Consider the following 19,534-nt stretch of genomic DNA (forward strand, 5'->3'; position numbering starts at 1 on the left):
GAGACATATTCAGAAGAAGAGTTCCTTCAAAAACAAAAATGTCCATTCCATCCTTATTTTCATCACGGGCAGATAACATATTTTATTATAGAATCAAAACCAACTCTTTGATCCAGAGGAAAGAGGAGTTTATTTGGCATAAACGAACCGACCCATATTGCAGATTTTGCAACTCATTTCCAGAATCCTTGAACCACCTGATTTTTGAATGTCACTGCATCCAGCAAGAAGTAATCAAAATTAGGAGAATCTTCAGTAAGGCAAAGCTCTGGCCTGACATGAACGGGTTGCCACTCTCAAACCTACCAGCTAACACTGAAAGACATCAAAAGTATTTTCGATTTCTTAAGACATAACAATATCTGCTAGCAGTTCACATATATGGTAGCAAGACTTATTCCTGACCCATCACCTCCTGTAGATTGAAAATCGTCGTGAAGCTAAAAGGAGACCGAAGTGGACTCCAGAAGGCTTGGCATTTTAAGAAGAAGAAGAAGATCCAGCTAAACCTAGATGGTTCGAAAGGGCTTTAGTTGGGCAAGCTAGACCACTGGAAAAGTTAGTTGGCTCTAAAATTTTGTAATTGGAACTAAGGCTACTTAGTTGGCTTTCTCACAACAAGTTTGGTCATTCCTTTCTATTAGAAATAAAATTTCTTGATTCCTCCTTACCAAATTTGTAACAAATTACCATTCTTAAAACATGTTTAGTTTTGTTTCTCCACAAGAATTGTTTCCTTCCATTACGCATTGTAGATTTGTCTCCATTCTGTAATACATAGGGCATGCTAATTACAGCTCAAGTGTTCTTCCTCCTCCTGAACACTGCTAATAGGCTTTTCTAGCTTGTTAGTGCTTCAACGTAAATCTCTGACGTCTTTCTGAATCTCCCAAAAAGTGACTACTTCTACTTTATCACCGTTGCTTATGTTTTTTTTTTTACTGTCTAAACTTGACAAAATGTGGAAAAATCTTACAATTTTTTGTTGCGGTTCTGTTAATTATTTTTGACGTTGTCCTTTCTGGAGAGAAAATAATACAAAAATGGATGAAAGCGTCAAATTTATTCCAGATTCTATCAAACCATAGTCGTTAACTTATGTTTGTGTAGATATACTGACAAAACAGATAAGGTGTCTCTCCTCGAAAGAAAATTCATAAACCAAATTCTGAATCGAAAGCGCTGTTGGACATTTTGTGAATATGTCTTTCTTTGATAAACCTATTTTTACGTGAAAATACAGTTTTTGCGTGAAACTTCATTTGTGTAAACCATGTGGAAGTTCATCCTTGAAAATGTTGGGCTGATATTGGTTCAGGAACGGCCTTAATGTTCAATACTCTAAGATTGGATTTTGAATGACAGAACTCAAAAAACGGCTGAGAAAAAGGTCGAAAATCAAATTATAAATACACTGACGGAGAATTTCCAGAGTGCGGCTGCTCTGCAGGGCAGCTGATATTTACAGCGTAACCTTCGTATCTGGAACCGTACCAGAAACTACCATTCCGACCAGAATTGTTCAGATTCACCTCTTAGAGAAATTACCGATGAAATCAAAATAAAGATGATGCCATTCGAAAGCTACTGCCTCTTGTTACGATTTTAATGTGCAACCAGATAAAACAAAAATTCAACCCCAGAGGTAACGAGTCTAATTCTTCTACTTGCCAGATCAAAAATGGGTCAGGCGGAAGGGACACCATAATCAAAGAATTAGATTTAGTCAAGATCAAAGTGATCTTGCTTTGACGGCCGAAAATATTTGTAAAAGCTTCAAACAACAGCCCCATCAGTCATGGGCACCCATGTAAGGGGGGTATCCCCTTCCCCTCCTTGCAAAATGATGCTGCCTTATATTTTTATATTTCTGTTTTGAGATTTCTATCATATTATACAGCACTGGAAGTGCCGATAATGCTAGGTCAGCTCCCTAAAACTCAGCTTATGGGTGCCCATGCCATCAATTGCAAATTATCGTCCAAAGTTCAAAAGCTATTCTTATTGCAAGTTTTTCAGTTTGTTTTTAAGTTTCCTCGACTAGCTTTGTTTACGTCACAGAGATCATTTGTGAATCCTCGAAACAAATTTAACAATAAAGTTAAGGAAAAGAAAATAAACAGAAAGAAAGAAGCGTGAAAAACAAAAAAAGAGGGAAATAAGAAAAAAATCAAGCTATGAAGAGTCTAGAAAAATCTAAATCATCTGTCTACATTTGTTCTCTGGAGGGGAAAGGAGCTGGGTAAGATTTTATAATGCAATTTCACTGGCAAACACACCGCCGAGTATTAGTTGGCGTGACACGAAATTCTGGAGGCAATACTGTTTACAGAGAAAGAGGAAACCAGATATACCCATTAGGGCGTAAAGATAACTTGTTAGAATGACTGCTACAGTTTTGCAGAATCAAGTAGGTTTATTTTGAATAAAAATTAATGTAATAGTCTCAGGTATATTATCCCATTTTAATATCAAATCTTGTAGGCTAGATTAGCCAAGTTTGTCCTGACAAATTTAGGCTAGGCCTATTATGCCTAATGTTTCAAAACTTTACTTATTAAAAGATGAAAATACCTTTAGGTGTACCTTAACACTAGATCAAATGGGCTAGGCCCATGCTAGGCTAATGGCTACCTTTGGAAATGTATCCTCTCCCTCCCTTAATGAGGTAGCCTAGCCTATAGCCTAGCTCCAGGCAACATAGGCTACAATGTAGGCCTAGATTTTTAGTTGTAGCTTTTGTATATTTTGGAAAGTAATTGGTTTATCTGAGTAAAAAGGGTAAAATTCTACTTAGCTACTTTTGGCCATCTTAGAAAGGGGTTAGGTTAGGAAAATAAAACTTTTAGGGATGGGTCTACAGGCTAAAGTATAGGCCTAGAATAGAATTTATTTGTGCTGAAAGCCTATAGGTCATGGCAAAAATATAAACAAAGAACCATTACAAAGAAATTGCACATAACCTAACATAATCCTACAGAAATCTACTTCTATGATACATTGCAAGACAAAGGAATTGTGCCAAGCTTCTGATACCCATAAAACACTCATCTGCACACACATTCACCAACCACTCACAATCATAATCCCCCCTACCAAACACTTCCAGTCTCCAATCACTCGGCTCCTCACATTCACACATCAAGTGATACACACTCTTGTCTAAACCTCCACACATAGGACAAAAATAAGGACCAGGCTTTGACTTTTCCCTCCCAATAAACTTTCTTCTTTGGCCCAGTGGCAAACTATCAGCCCTCATTTCAATTAGTAGCTCAATTTCATTTTTATTCAAACCCACCTTAAAAAATAAAACTTCACCACAAATCTCCTTTGACCAACAATAAAGACACAGTGAATTCGAAATTGAACACTGGGCCTGCCATGCCTGTAATTCTTGGTCCTGTAAAATCTTTTCAACTATTCTACTTACTTGATCCACTCAAACCCAGTTTATAAGGTTTTAAAGATATGCAAACACATTTCCTAAATTTTGAAAAAAAACATTTATATAGCTTAAAATTCTATTGAAATAACAGGAATTGGATTTTCAGAACTAAAGCAAGAGAAAAACAAACTGGTAACTGAAAATTAACATAAAATGTTGTTTTGTCAAAATTTTAATAGGTACCTACCATGTAGGCAAGTTTTGGGACCCTCTAGAGAGAGTAGGAGTGGATGTAGGTACTTCAAATTACCCTCCCAGGACATACTTAGCCTGTAGACCCATCCCTGAAAGTTTCATTTTCCTAACCTAACCCCTGTCCAAGATAGGCTAGCCAAAATTAGCTAAAGTAGAATTTTACCAAACATTTTTGTCATCTAGTTAGAAAATTTGACCCACCTCTATAGGAGAAATCTATAGCCTATTTGCCAACTAGTTGACAAGAAATCCTTAGATTGTTCCTAGCTGCAATTTAAGGAAACATTACCCCAGCAAAACTTTCATTTGCCAACTAGTTGACTAGTAACTACTCCCCAGCAACACTTAATTTTGCCAATTTGCTGGATACAAACATTGTCCCAGAAAACAAATTATTTTCCAACTAGTTGACAAGCAGCTTCTCCCCAGCAATACTTCCTTTTTTGAACTAACTAGAAACAAATTTACCATATAGTTAGCCATCTAGTTTGCAAGTAACTTTTCCTCAGAATAATTTCTTAGCCAACAACACATGAGAAAACAGAAAACATACCATTTCCAGTCTATTAGTCCAATGAAAATTGGAAGTATGTTCTTTTAACAAAAGCACTATTGCCAAGGTAAATCAAACAAACTGAATTCAGGAGTAAATAGTCTGAAAGCTACAGAACTGAAAGTCTTCTCCTTCTATAAGTGTGCTTTCCAATCTTAGGCAACACTCTGCAAGATAGTCTTACCCCAGTTTCACAGAGATGTGATTTCATGCAAAAATGCTCATTTTTGTGCAACCCACCAAGTTCCATCTGTTGTCTCATGCCAATTTCTGCATTATGCCAACCCAACACATGCATTTAAATATTTCAACTTATCCATTGACATGCATCCCTTTCAGTGCTTAGAGGTGGTAGATGGCATTTTGATGGATGTACTGGACTGGATTAGTGTGAACAATTCTGCGTTTTTGCTGCATTCATTCTGCATGAGCTGTTTTGCATGAAAAAAAAAACAGATATGTGTAGACCCCGGTGCCATGCCGATGAGGGAAGACAGGCGGCAGTGGGGCAAAAATAGCAGGCCTCTGTGCTGCCAGTAAGATGTCAGTGGCGGGCCACTGGTAAGATATTGGTGGCGTGCCACCGGTGTGATCAATGTTGATCACAAACATTAATGTTTTCATCAGTCTTTCTCAAATCACAGCTTAAATTTACAACAGATTTGAGCCTATTCATGAGTTCAAAAATTCACAAGTCGCTGACTGGAAACTGATCTTCTTTGTTATTTATCAAGAGAAGTAGAAATCTGGTAGAAACAAAATGGCTGTGGTGTTTCAGAACCCTTGCATAATACAAGTGAACCCTTGCCTTGCATAATAATAGAACCTTTGCATAATAATAGTTGAAGTATCTATTAGCTATGTATTCTTAACATAAATTATTATCAAAATTAGTAGTTTTTTTTCATCAAGCATTACTGCATACAAAACAAATACTGTATCACAAAATTTGTCAGTTATCTGGGTAAAAACTTTGAACATAAATTTGAACTTAGAAGCTAAATTTTTTCATAATGCCCTTTGCCTATATCTGTTCTGTCACCTTTAAAACAGTTGAAATGGGCAACTTTGATATTTATTGTTTTATTTTTGCTCTTTTGGATTCCTAAAAAGCCTTCTTGTATTAAAAACTGGTTTTAAATAACAATTTAAAAAAATGCATTTTAAAGTTTTTTTTTGTCTTCTTTATAGAATATATGTCATGTAGGCTAAGGCTGAACTGCTGCTTTTTTATTGCTTTTGGCTGCTCTTTTGGATATTTTTCATTTTTTTCTTTTTGGGATTCATTACAAATTATAAAATCATATATATATAATGTCGGTCAAATTATAAACTGCATTTAAAAGGATTAAACTTAAAAAATTGAAAAGTACACGATGAACACTTCACATGAGAACACTTCAATTACAATGAAACAAAAAATACTTAATGATTTATTTGGTATGAAAAGAAATGAAGTGCCAGCTATTTTCTTAGGTAAAAAATGAAAAGCTCATCCGTTTTAAATGTAATTAAATAAAATAATATGCAGACTGAAGTAGCTCCAGGAAGATGTTGAGATTTTCTTCCTTGTTCGTCACTTTTAATCCAAGCAAAATGTTAGGACACTTGGTATCAGTTATTGAGTTTAAGCTTTGATTTCCAAATACTCACAAAAATTACCAAATTTAAGAAAGTCACAACAATAAGTCACGTGTGGTCCAAATACCTAAAGACTCCTCTTTGATCCCCACCCAGGCTCAAAGCATCTGCTGTGGTCATATCCATGGAAATCTCCAAAGAGTTTCTTTTTAAAATAGCTTTCGAGCATAGTTAGGGGTATTTAGCCTCTTTTGCTTTTATTCAAAGCTTTGAAAAAAGTGGTATAATATTCCAAATGTTACATTTGTTATATTTGTGCATATTTTTGGTTATCATTTGTGGGGTGATCGAATTCTTTAAACCACTGTAGATACGTAAGAACGTTGCAACATCTAGTACCCTGAGATCATAAGACTGTCCAAGACTCCTCCTTGAACCTCCCAAATTGAGAGCTTTTATTATGACCTGACCTTTTATTGTAACTTGGGCACTGGACCAAGGGCAGCATTGTCACTCAAGCGCAATATTAGGTGGGGATGTTGATATTGCTGTTGTCACACCAATTTGTACTTATGAATGAATGTTTTCAAAGTAAACCCGTTTCATCAATAAGAAAAAAAATGGGTTGGACACATATGTCCCTTTCTGTTTGGACAATAAAACCATACAAGTGCTGTATCAAGTATAACTCACGAAAATCTTGTTAATTTTTATCAACTTTTCAACTTTTTGGCATCTCTGCTTTCAATAAAAAAAAAATCAAGGTACTATCACTTAAATATAATATCTCCCTATGCCCACCCCCCTCTGGATACCATCTTGATAGGATACCATCTCTGCTTTAAATAAAAAAAATTATTAACTTATTGGCATCCCTTCTTAAAAAAAAATCGAGGCATTATCATTTAAATATTATAGCCCCCCCCCCTCCTCTGGATACTACCTTAATAAGATGCCGTCTCTGCTTTAAATTAAAGAAAAATAATTTTTTGGCATCCCTGCTTTCAATAAAATTTTTTAGAGATATTATCATTTATATGTATTACCCCCCCCCCCCTCTGGATACCACCTTGATAGGATACTGCCTCAGCTTTACATTAGAAAAATAATTTACTTAATAATTAACTAGGTCACTATATGGTTCAAACAAATAAGCAAAATAACGTTAAACAGCTTAGTGTTCCTTGAAGAAAAAAAAAAAATTGAGGGTATGTGTAAAGGGGTACAATGACAACAACAAAAATGTCGAAATTATTCAAATATACATCAAATTATTGCAAAACTGAGTCATATTTTTCCCGTGGCATTCAATAAAATCCGAAGAATCTAATTAAAAGGGAGCAGACACTAAAGCCAAATTAGGACAGTAGTCTATGAGAAATTGCAAAATACCCAAGACAATGAACAAGTCCCATTGAGGGGCCCTGGGTCTATTAAAATATTTCAATGGTTTCCCAGGGAATTCGATATCATTTTCTTCTGTCTCCACTTCAAATGAAAAAAATAATCTTTTTGGCATTCCTGCTTTCAATAAAAAAAAATGTTGTATTATCATTTAAAAATGACAGCCCCTATAGGCAATAATCTACAATTTATTTATGAATCATATTTTTGGGGTAAATTCCGTTTCAATCTTTAATTCCCCAACCTTGTACATAGCTTAGTCTATAGCTAAATTTTGTCTCAATAGAAGGTTTTTTTTTTTTTGGGGGGGGGGGTAAAAATGTTTCAGAAAGAAGATTGTATTTTCTATCAGGCGTTCAACAATTTAGTATTAAACATTAAAAAGATCTTATCTAAAAACAGCAAAAGAAAAACAAATTCTGCACTTACAATTCAGCTGTAGAAACAATCTGTCAGCTATCAATTTCAAAATCCAACTGAAGGCTGAAACTGTATAGCAATGAATGTGTTCTATAATTCTATTCAACTTGAAAATAAAATTCTTGACTATGAATGATGTAAGAAATAGCAATTGGGAAACTGTATTCGAAATTATTTAAACTCATTTCATAAAGAAGATACTTTTTTGTCAACATATGAAGAACTGTGTATATTGCAATATTTGCAATTGCATATTGCATCTGTCTGGTTTTTATGCAAAGTAACAAAGAGACGAAAATTAACAAACAAGAGAGTAATGAAGAATTATGGTATGCAAAGTAATATTTGCCAGGGAAACTCACTGGTGATAAATCGCTAGAGTGGCACCATGATTGCGTGATTTTTGGGGATTCGGGGAACCAAATTTTTTTCGGGGTGACGCATAGATTTTCGGGGAAATACCCGAAAATTTGGGGATAGTGCAAGCCCTGCTTGATTTCCACTCAGGAAAATCATAATACTAAACCGCACGTGAAAGAAAAGCTCCAACTTTTCGGTTGTCTCAATAAAGAATTGCCGCAAAATTAATTTAAAGTCGACCAAACGCCACCGCCTCTGCCGGCGGCGGCGCGCCGGCGGCATTGCGACACTTCAGCGGCGTTCGACCGGGCCTCTCGTCGGCGGCGTTTGGTCGATCCGCCGGCGTGGCGCTGGGGTCTAGATATGTGTGAACCTAGGTTTAGCTGAAGCACAATATTTTAGCCATCAAATCAACCAGGATATAGATTAATGAAGGGTGCTTCTATTTTTCTTGCATTTTACAGCAAGAACTATTTTGTGGCTAGCCTCAAATTGCAAATTTCTCTGCAACTTTTACTTGCTTAATTTGTCTTAACTAACACTCTCCTAACATATCAACCTTGGCTGCATGGCTAAGATCTCTAACTTCTGTCTTCAAAGACTATGCAAATGGGTTTGCATCTCAGTTGTCCCACAAATTTCCTTCTTTTTTGATTTTTTTCAGTAGATTTTTTGGACAAAACAATTATTAGACAAGCCTATGGCTTCCTTCATTTTAAAAGTTGAAAAACTTTGTTTTTAGAAGGGTAACTTGCATTAGTTTTAGTAACCACTCATAACTTAAGCATGCCTTCTACAAAAGTAGCATATCAGCTTCTAATGCCTTGCTTTGCCAATGCATAAAACAAAATCTTTTCTCAGTCAGAATTATTGAAGACACCACCCCTGTTGATAACTCGTTTTTATACCAAGTGCAAGAATTTGTGCCTCAGAACACAGCCCCAAAGAACCCAGCCATAGAAAGAGGGTGATGGCAAACTTTTTTTTGAAATGATTTTTTTAATAAAATAAAAATAAAATGATGCTGAAATTGGCTGAGTTAAAACTGAAGTAGACAGGTAGTATTTGTTACATCACAGACTTAAAGTGGATAGAAGTTGTAAGAAAAGTGAGTAGATTCATATTTGTGGACTTGGGCTTCTGTGCAATATTATATTTTTCTTTTCAAAAAAGTTTTCAAAACATTTTTGAACAAGTGAAAAAGAAATTTAAAATACTATAAATTGCAAAAAAGAGTTATAATTCTGTGGTGTTAAGCCAAAAGGTGATAAATCAGCTATTTGGCAAAAATGAGTTATAAGCACCAATGATCTCTCTCCTCAAGATCTACAATTTGCCTAAGAAGAAATGCTGGTCTAATTGTAAGGGTAATAAGTCCAGTTTTAGATGAGATATGACAACTGCCCAAAAAACTTAACTACTTTCTAAGATAGCAAGGATTCTCTCAACTAGAATTCCACTTAAACTACAGGTTTTAGTTGTAGGCCTATGCATTTTTTGTCTATCTCATCAGTGATTTTGGCTCATATTACCTAATAAAGTTAATCTAAAGAAATCAAGAAAAAAAATTTCCATTGCCTAGGACTAACATTGGTCCCACGAGAGGGGAGGGGGAGGCTTGGGTTTTTATGTTCAAGGGTAATGACTGGTACATTTGGTCTCAGTATTAAAAGGTGCATTGACTGGCATGCTCATATTTTAGTCAGTAAAGTTATCCAAACACCAATAAATTCAACCGATTTCAACTTCTTTTAGATGTTAGACTGTTTTTTAGACACTGAAAGCTTGCTCCTTAAAGTTATTAAAGTTACTTGCTCCTTAAAGTTACTCCTTAAATATTGAGCAGTTTATATTTTTGACCTACAAATAAAGTGAACATATCACTTGATGCCATTTTTATGCTCTTCCTGAATATAATGATTGCTTTTCTTGCAAACTCAATTTTAAGCCCTTTTATGACCCTTGAAAATAATATTTTCATTCTGTATTTTTGGATATAAAAATGGGTTATAATATTTGTTTCAAATGTACTTTTTCATTATAAGTTCATTTTGTAAAAGTCTTATAATTCACAAACATTGATTTGTCAAGATTAAGTTGAATAAAAAAAAAAAAAAATCAAAACAATTCTCCCATGTTTTCTTCTTATTCTGTTAGGCTGCTTAAAAACTGCTGTATCACCTATAGTTGAAAAATATTAAAGCATACAGAAGAAAGATGGTGGATGGAAAAATGGAGACATTTTTTGAATTTTTTATCCAACTTAATTGTGATAAGTCAATGCTTGCAGATTATATAACTTTAACAAAATGGATTTTTATAATGAAATAGTAAGTTTGAAACCAATATTTCAAGCCTTTTTATACAAAAAAATATAGAAAGAAATTGTCATTTTTAAGGGTCCAAAAAGGCTTAAAACTGAGTTTGCAAGAAAATCAATTATTATAGTCAGAAATAGCATAAAGGATGCCATTAAGTGTTGTGTTCACTTTATTTGTAGGTCAATAATATGAACGGCTCAAAATTCAGACAGAAAATTACGTTTTTGAAATAGAGTTAGTTTAAGATATAAACCTCTATTGCCAGCATTATAAGAGATCCATGCACTTTAGTCTCCTCTAATTACATTCCTTTTTATCTGAATTCAAAATTCTATCATCATGAAAAATGTAAGCTATCTTACCATATCCAGACTTTTCATAGTTTAGAATGATTGACAGCTCTGTTTGCATTTTTATCAGAGTTAAAGTAAAACCTTAAACAGGTATGTTTTGCAATAGCTTATACTCAAAGACTCCTAGGCCTAATTTTTGTTCTATCATTTTTATGCTAAAATATTTTTGGTAACCAAACTTAGGCTTAGGATGTTAGTGTTTTTTTTTGTATATCCCTGTTCTTTTTTCTTATTTTTCTTGTCTCTTTTCTTTGTTTCTATTCTGTCTCCTTTTCTTTCTTTTTTCTTTTCTTTTTTTAAAAATCAATTTTTATGTTACTTTTTGTCTATTTTAACTTGTCTAATCTAGTTGTATATTATTAGTTTTATGAAGCAAAAACTTTTCTTAAAAGTGGAGTGTCTTAGTTGAAAGTTCTACCTGTTATTTGTACCACAATACACAGAAAAACATACTACATAGTTTCTAATGGTATAAAATACAGAAAAGCACACATTTACTGCTTATTGAAATTTTGTACTCAATATCTCTCTCTAGGACTAATTATCATAATAAATATTATACTTATCTAGCATATCTTAGCTAGCGTTTATAATGCATTTGCCGTTCTGCATCTACTTGCCCTTGCACCATTTTGGTCTCTTCTTACTGCTTCAGATATTAGGGATATACGGAAGTGTTTCTACAAGCATGCGAAATATTTGCTAAGGCCGCCTCTCTGGACTAATAACAGCTCACTATCCTTGCGGTATGGAGTTGCAAGTCCAGTGTCCATGGTACAGAAAAGAAATGAGATATTGGAGGCAGATTATTGGTGAAAGCACCTCTGAAATTGTCCATCTTTGATAATAGGTTTGTTCGTACATATAATTGCCCCTATTTGTAATTTTTCTTTTCTTCTTGTCTGTTCTTCTCTGTTTTGGTTCTGTTTGTATTTGTCAGAATTTATTTGTTTTTTTTCCATTTTCTTTCTTTGTAATCCATCAGTGTTATATTTTACATTTATTACTGGCAATGAATTTATAAATACAGTAATTTGCAAAGAGAAAAGAATATTGCTATCTCCTTGGCCATGTATTGTGAATCATTTACAGATTTTATTAGGTATATTTCTCCATGATTAGTGATCTAAATGTACTGGGTTCTGGGAGTGCTTTAAGCTGACTCTTTGGAGGTATTCTCTCTCAAATCAAAGATACCCAGAGCATAATTTTGATGCCAATGGCCGAAGAAGAAAAAGAAGAAAAAACAATAGAAAATTAATTTCTAGAATGAGAAACAGCTGAGTAATATTTTACTTTGTTTTTAATAAAATAATGTTGTGGTTAGAGTGCCTGATAGGAATGGGGGCTTATACCATAAACACTCACTTCTTAGACAGTACATTATTTAATATTTAAACGAACTTGTGTGAAATACTAAAGGAAACAAATAGAAGATAAATATCTTAAGGTTTGTAGTTGTGCTTAATAAACAGAACATCTATCTTAACTGTAGGAAAAAAACCTTTTAAATACCAAGGACAGAAAAACTGAAAACTGAAATCACAATCATACACATCTCAAAAGTAGGAAACCAGGAACTCAATTTCTAGCGAAAAAGATCTTCATATACAGTTTTGTCACTTTGCAGTTGCCAAGTTTGAAAATAAAGAACAATTGTGAAAAATCAGCAGAAAATGAACCAAAACTGAAAGCTAACCTGATTGAATTTTGGTGAATCATCCCAATGGGGGTTAGAGTAGCCTATCTTGTGTAAACAGGAAAAGCATAGTCAAATTATCAAATATTTTCTGCTTTCCCCCCTGTGTTTTAGTGTGGTAACATTGGCGAAACCTTGTGTAAGGCTAGTACTCTTCATAATTGTGTAACAATTAAAACAAAAACAATAGAAAATTCCACTTTTCAGTTGATAATAGACCTAAGGTGGAGCCAGGGGGCAAACAATTTTTCATTCTGATGTCCCTGGTACTTTATTTATGGTTCGAGTCTACTTTTCAGTTCAGGTTTCATAAACCATTATTCCAACAATTTGATCTGTCTAGGTTAGTAAGCCCTATTGGGATAAAAAATCCCAATGTTTTAAAGCCTCATATAGGCTTTATACAAGACTTTATATGTTTTCTTTGTTACTGTAGATCTATTTCTAAAAAAAAAAAAAAAAAAAAATACCTGTTTTTTGCAGGTATTTTTGATAGGTCATTAATGTCTGTGTACTTGGTTGATATTTATTTTGATTCTTGTTTAAAACATTTTTTTTTTGCTTTACTCGCATACACAAAATATCAGAAAAAAATAAGAAGCTATGAGAAAAAATATAAAATCCTTGAGATTTTTTAAAGTGGGTGAATCTGAAGTAGAAGAAAAGGCTATTAAGATTTAATTCTAGTTTAGGAGCTTTTTACTATCTTGGAAATTATTTGAGTTAGGTGAATGAAAATCTCAGTAATGTATGCAGAGCTAAAATAATCTCCTGGGAAGGTATTCTGAAGTACCTACCTCCACTCCTCCCTCTGGAAGGCATTGACCTTTAAAAATCTGCATGTTATAAAAGTGAAACCTTAGGTCTTCTACCTAAATAAAGAACAGGAAAAGTATTTTCAGCTTCACAACTTTGCTGAATCCCAATTTATAAGATTTCAAAAATCTGCAAATCTATTTCTTAAATTCAGAAAAAAAAAATTGACATGGCTTAACATTCTACTCAAATAAGAGGAATTGTATTTTCAAAAGTAAAACCAGAGAAAAAGGGATTGTAAATCGAAAATTAAGGAATCATATTGTTTTGTCAAAATTCCACTAGGTATATACCTGTCAAGTAGACAAATTTCTAAGGCCGAGAAATCAGAAAAAGGTTAAGATAGAAACTTGGCAATCCCCTCACAGAACACGTTTTTGGCCCTGAATTCATTGCTGATGGTTTCATTTTCCTAACTCAACTGCTTTTCAAGATAGCAAGAAGCTGCTAAACTAGAATTTTATCCATTAAATCACACTTCCCAGCAATAAGATGATCCTGTAGTTGTTGATCAGTGGTGATCATTTGCCAACTTGTTTGGTGAGTCCTAAACTCTTCAACAGGGCTTCTTGCACCATTCTTTGTTAACTGATGATTTGAATAAATCAACACTGATAGAAGAAACTGTTTTCTGGTCTAACAAGCTCCATGAGATTCACCACTTTGTTATAAGAGTATTTGCTCTGCAGTCTTTCATTGACAGGCTTTCTGAAAAGTTCTTGATTATGTCCTCTCTTTCTTGAAGAATAATTAAAAAAACTTTTTCCACAAAATAAGTTTAAAAAAAAAAAGCAAAGAACTCCATTAAACAAAAAATGAGCAAAAATAAAATCAAATAATCTACCAAGTGTGAAACTACCACAAATCAGCATTAGTAAATAGATGAAACCCAAAACGAACAGAACTTACAATAAAAAACCGAGTCAAACTCAAAACAAGCAGAAATTAAACAAATTGGGCTCAAAACCCCTATGCCTTCCCAAGGCAAGAACATAATTTGCACTTTACTGAAAAAATCAAATTTTTTTACTTTTACAACTTTAATAAGTCAAATATTATTAACATTTTGATTACTAAATATCAGTATATGTATATTAAACTGACAATGCCCATTCATTTGTATTTTTTTTAGTAAAGTGCAAATTATGTTCTGGCCTTGGGAAGGCATAGGGGTTTTGAGCCCAACTTATGTTGGACTACTAAAAGGACGCTAGCCCTTTCAATTTCCAATTGAATGAGCCCTTTTTGAAGGTTCTACAATATCGCTTTCTATAAAAAACCTCATATGCCCCCAGGGCATAACTTACTACCCTTGCCGTGAGGGCTGTGGGGGTGGAGGGGTTGTCCTCCCTAAAGACCTAATTTCCAAAACTTTCAACTAAATTGAATAAAATGGCTACCTAAAAATTTTGATTTGATGTGTTTGGGGAAAAGGTGGGCTTGAGAGGGGGATAAGTTGCCCTCAAATCACTTTCGAGACTATTAAAAAGGACACTAGCCCTTTGAATTTCCGATCGAAAGAGCCCTTTTTCAAGTTTCTACGACAAAGATTTCAATAAAAACCTTATATGCCCCCAGGGTATAACTTATAACCCTTGCCCTGAAGACTGTGGGGGGAGTGTCCTGCTCAAAGGTATAATTTCCTGAACTTTAAATTGCGTGGAACAAAATGGCTATCTTCAAATTTTGATTGGATATGTTTAGGGAAATGGTGGGTGTGTAAAGGGTGTTAGTTGCCTCCCGATCACTTTCGACTATTAAAAAGGGCACTAGCCATTTCAATTTCCAATCGAAAGAGCCCTTTTTCAAGTTTCTACAGCAATGTATTCTATAAAAACCTTATATGCCCCCAGGGCATAACTTATAACCCTTGCCCTGAAGACTGCGGGGGAAGTCTCCTGCTCAAAGGTATAATTTCCTGATCTTTAAACTGCGTGGAACAAAATGGCTATCTCAAAATTTTGATTGGTTGTGTTTGGGGAAATGGTGGTCTTGGAAGGGGTGTTATTTGCCTTCCAATTACTTTTGAGTCTTAAAAAGGGCACTAACCATTTCAATTTCTAATTGAATGAGCTCTTGTCAAAGTTTCTATGACAACTTCTTTGATACAAAGTGCCCTGCTCTAAAGGAAAAAAAGATAATTCATTGTGCCAACTTTGTTCTTATATGCCCTCAGGGCATAACTTAAAACCCTTGCCCTGAGGGTTGTTGGGGAGTTGCCTCCTCAAAAATATATTTTCTATCTGGAAATCAACTATGCTGAACAAAATGGCTTTCTCAAAATTTTGATGGGATGTGTTTGGGGGAATGATGGGCGTGGGGGGGGTGGGGCTAGTTGCCCTCCAATCACTTTTGACTATTGAAAAGGGCACTAGCCCTTTGAATTTACAATCGAATGAGCCTTTTTTAAAGTTTCTACAACAACGCCTTCTATAAAAACCTTATATGCCCCCAGGGCATAACTTACAACCCTAGCCCTGAAGACTGTGGGGGAATGTCCTCCTCAAAAACATTATCTCTGTCTGAAAATCAACTATGCTGAACAAAATGTATATCTCAAAATTTTGATGGGATGTGTTTGGGGGAATGATGGGCGTGGGGGGGTGATAGTTGCCCTCCAATCACTTTCGACTATTAAAAAGGGCACAAGCCACTCCAATTTCCAATTGAATGAGCGCTTTTCTAAGTTTCTATGACAACTTCTTTGATACAAAGTGCCCTGCTCTAAAGAAAAAAAATAACAAATAATACTTTGTGCCAACATCGTTCTTGCATATCCTCAGGGCAAAACTTAAAACCCTTGCCTTGAGGGTTGTGGGGAGTGTACTCCTCAAAAACATATTTTTTATCCGGAAATCAACTATGCTGAACAAAATAGCTATCTCAAAATTTTGATCGGATGTGTTTGGGGGAATGAGGGGCGTGGGGGGGACTAGTTGCCCTCTAATCACTTTTGACTATTGAAAAGGACACTAGCCACTCCAATTCCCAATTGAATGAGCCCTTTTCGTAGTTTCTATGACCACTTCTTTCATACAAAGTGCCCAGGTATGGAAACAAAAAAAAAAAAAAAAATAATACAATGTGCCAACATTATTCTTTACTTTACATGGGCAGTGCTTTTGCACTGCCCATGATTATCTGTCTGAAAGAAGTTTGGGAAATAGCCTACTTTTCCTGATTGAGCAGCTTGAATGGCATAATCTCATACCCTCTCTTGTGGTAATATCCCAGTGGGTGTAATTTCAGTTTCTCAACCCAAGGGATGGTAAGGGATGCTGGAAAGACCTTTATCTTAAGTTGTACTTGCTAGTGACAGGGGCATCTTATTATACCTCTCTAAAATGGTACTAGTTTTTTTGCCGATTTATTTATTGGGCTGGCAATACACATACATAACTCTAGCTTGGATCAAATCAATGCTTAAGAGGCTTGGTAACAACTGAGGGAACAGCTACTAAAAGTTCTCTTGATTCTGTCTTGATTGAGAGTTCAGAGGAGACACTTCTCCTGTGATTCCTGTAATTTCGCAACCTAACCTGTGTACAAAAACGTGATTAATTCATGTTTTTGATAAGACTTCTCTTGTGAATTATTTATAATCTGGATACCAGCAATTTTGCAACCTAACCTGTGAACAAAACGTGAACAATTCCTCTCTTGGATAAGACTTGTGGATCCTTTGACTTAAGGTGACCCATTAATCTATTTAACTTTGTTAAAATAGTGAATATTTAAATTTTTGGCAACTGATTAGTAAACACTAAACAAGATTACAGGTACTTTTCTCGTTATTGTTGATTATTTTGAATTTATTGTGAAACAATTTCTAATTAGTGTTCGAATTTGTGAGTTTGAATATCTCAAATGTTTGGAAAAAAGGAGCCTCCAAAACAACCTCCTGATAGGGATATGAGTAAGTCACCATTTCAACCATCTTCAAAAGCCCTTGCTAGAACCCCCTAAAGCTGCGAATGTACCAGCGACCTCTCTGAAGAGTATTCATACCCTAAACATGGATACCACCCAATGTCCATCCCCCTCAACAACTTATACTGAAAAAGATGAAGAAGGCTTTAAGATAGTAAAGTAGGCTAAGCGTAGAAGACATAGAACAAAAAGTCCACCAGATTCAGCAATAATACATCAAACCGATACCACGAACAACTCTTCAAGAGATTCAGCTGATTCCCCAGTAATTATTCAACTAGTTCCCCAATCTGATAATTGCTTGTTTACCAACCATGATCTACCAAAGTTGCGAGTTTCCCTCTTCAAGACTATTCGTTGCAACTTTAATATGAATATAAACAGATCAGGATCCCTAGATATCCTTTTGAACGATCCCACATCAGTGAAAAAGGTAATGGAGCTAAAAAGTGTTGAAAATGTTGTTGTCACAGCCCACCTGTGGTCCCCAAGCCCAATAAAAACAAAGATAGTGCTCTACAATATCCCTAAATCATTTCTAAACTCGGACCTGATGGAAGCATTGATGAATGGAAAAGGTGAATGCATTCCGGTCTCTAGTGCTCATACCCTTGGTCGCGAAACCACTGATACCTCAAACTTTAAAACTGTGTTGTTTGAGCTTCAAGGACAATTTAATATTGACAAAGTGTTCCTCTTTGGCCAACAAAAATCTTTCAAGCCTTACAAAGAAAAGCCATTACAGTGTATTAAATGTCTAAAGCTTGGTCACTCAGATAAATACTGTAGAGAGGATTCTAACATTTGTAAGATTTGCCTTGGCAAGGACCATAATGAGTCAAACTGTCAATTTGACCCAATATGTACTAATTGTAAGGGCAAACACCAGTCCCTAGATAAAGGAAGCTGTCCCAAATATAAACAAAGGGCAGGGATACTAAGAATAGCAAAAGAGCAACAACTTCCAATCCCTTTTGTAGCAATGCAAGTCCCAAGGACACCAAGAGTCCCCCGTCCCCCAACAGGCCTCAGGCAACCAACAGCCCCAGAACCACCAACATGCCCCAGGCAACCAGCAGCCCCCAGGACACCAAGAGTTCCCAATGCTTCCCCTAGTGTCGAAAGTTTTCAGAATAATCTCATCCGAGACAAAACTAATGCATGGTTCCCCTAGATAGCAAGTGCCCCCCAAAAAAACCTGAAGAACCCCCTTTCGGAAAATCCTGCGCAGGGAAAGACATCAAGACCGACAAAGCTACATGAAATTACTCCCCATAGATTTCACACAGTTTCTCCAAATGCTTTGGAAGATGAATCAACCGTGTAATTTAAATTAGCCAGCTTTACAGTTACCTCTATGCTCATCTCCCAATTAGAGTAACCCTATCAGTTGAAATGCATTATTCTGAAGAATTTGGCAAAAACTCACTTTGGCGAGACCATAGTTTCCGAAGCAGAAATTCAAATTGAGAGTGTTTTAAGCCAACATAGGCTGATTGAGTCACAATCAGAACGCCTGACGACTCTTTAATGTGTGACTTTTCGTTTTTAACTAATTTATCCCTTTCCAATAACAGTGTTTTTAACTATCCCGATATAGATGATAATCAGCATGCCAGCCCTATAAGCAGCCCCCCTGGTACCTTAACAAATGCTAGTTGTAAATACCTTGATATTTTCGATTTTGCTACTAATGTGAAGCCAAAACTAGCAAATAATAATTCCCTTAATGTTCTTTGTTTCAACATCAGAATCATCCGGGATAAGTGGCTCAATTTTAAAGATTTAATTTCAATTAATGGTGTCTGCCCTTTCGATGTAATAGGATTAACAGAGACATGGCTTTCCGATAATGATGACACTAGTGATTTTTTACTCCCTGGTTACCAAATAATCCATATGCCCAGGAGATTGACTAACTGTACTGGTGGTATCTCACTTTACATCCGTTCGAATGTAAATTTTACCAGGCTATCAGAGTGCGAATCTATTTTCTCTACACAACTAAATCTTAGATGTATTTATTCAATAATTGTTAACATAGTTATCGACCAAAATTCCTATATACTCTCCTTATTTTATAAACCTCCTCCATTTCCGACCTCATGTTTTTGTAATCTGTTTGATGATTTTTCTAATTTTATTAACCTACCCCATAAAAAGGCAATAGTTCTTGGGGACTTTAATTGCAACCTTCTCAATGTTGGTAAAAATATTGAATCTGACACTTTTTTTTGAATTGGTAACCGCGAGTGGTCTTCTACCCACAATTTTTTTCCCTAGTAGAGTTAATCCTGTGAGATCAACTTAATCAATAATTGTTAACATTTTTGTATACACATCCCTGGGAAAAGAACTGTCTTCAAATATAATATTTTCAGATCTGTCAGACCATTTTCCTATTTAATTGTCTCTACCTTCGCAGCCACTACCTCTACGGTCTAGAATTAATAT

At 35.2% G+C, this 19,534-nt stretch overlaps 1 protein-coding gene across 1 annotated transcript in view; it reads left to right on the forward strand.

Annotated features, from left to right (window-relative positions):
- The first annotated feature begins 2,314 nt into the window (after window positions 1-2,314).
- Septin2 (septin 2) overlaps window positions 2,315-19,534 on the forward strand; it is a 72,612-nt gene continuing 55,392 nt past the window's right edge. The window contains exon 1 of the mRNA XM_089102889.1: window positions 2,315-2,410. Coding sequence (XP_088959015.1) covers window positions 2,384-2,410 — 27 coding nt within the window. The 5' untranslated portion in view covers window positions 2,315-2,383. The remainder of the gene's footprint in view (window positions 2,411-19,534) is intronic.

Source organism: Artemia sp. Qi Xiang Cuo, chromosome 17, assembly GCF_049724085.1.
Source record: "Artemia sp. Qi Xiang Cuo chromosome 17, ASM4972408v1, whole genome shotgun sequence".
NCBI lineage: Eukaryota > Metazoa > Arthropoda > Branchiopoda > Anostraca > Artemiidae > Artemia > Artemia sp. Qi Xiang Cuo.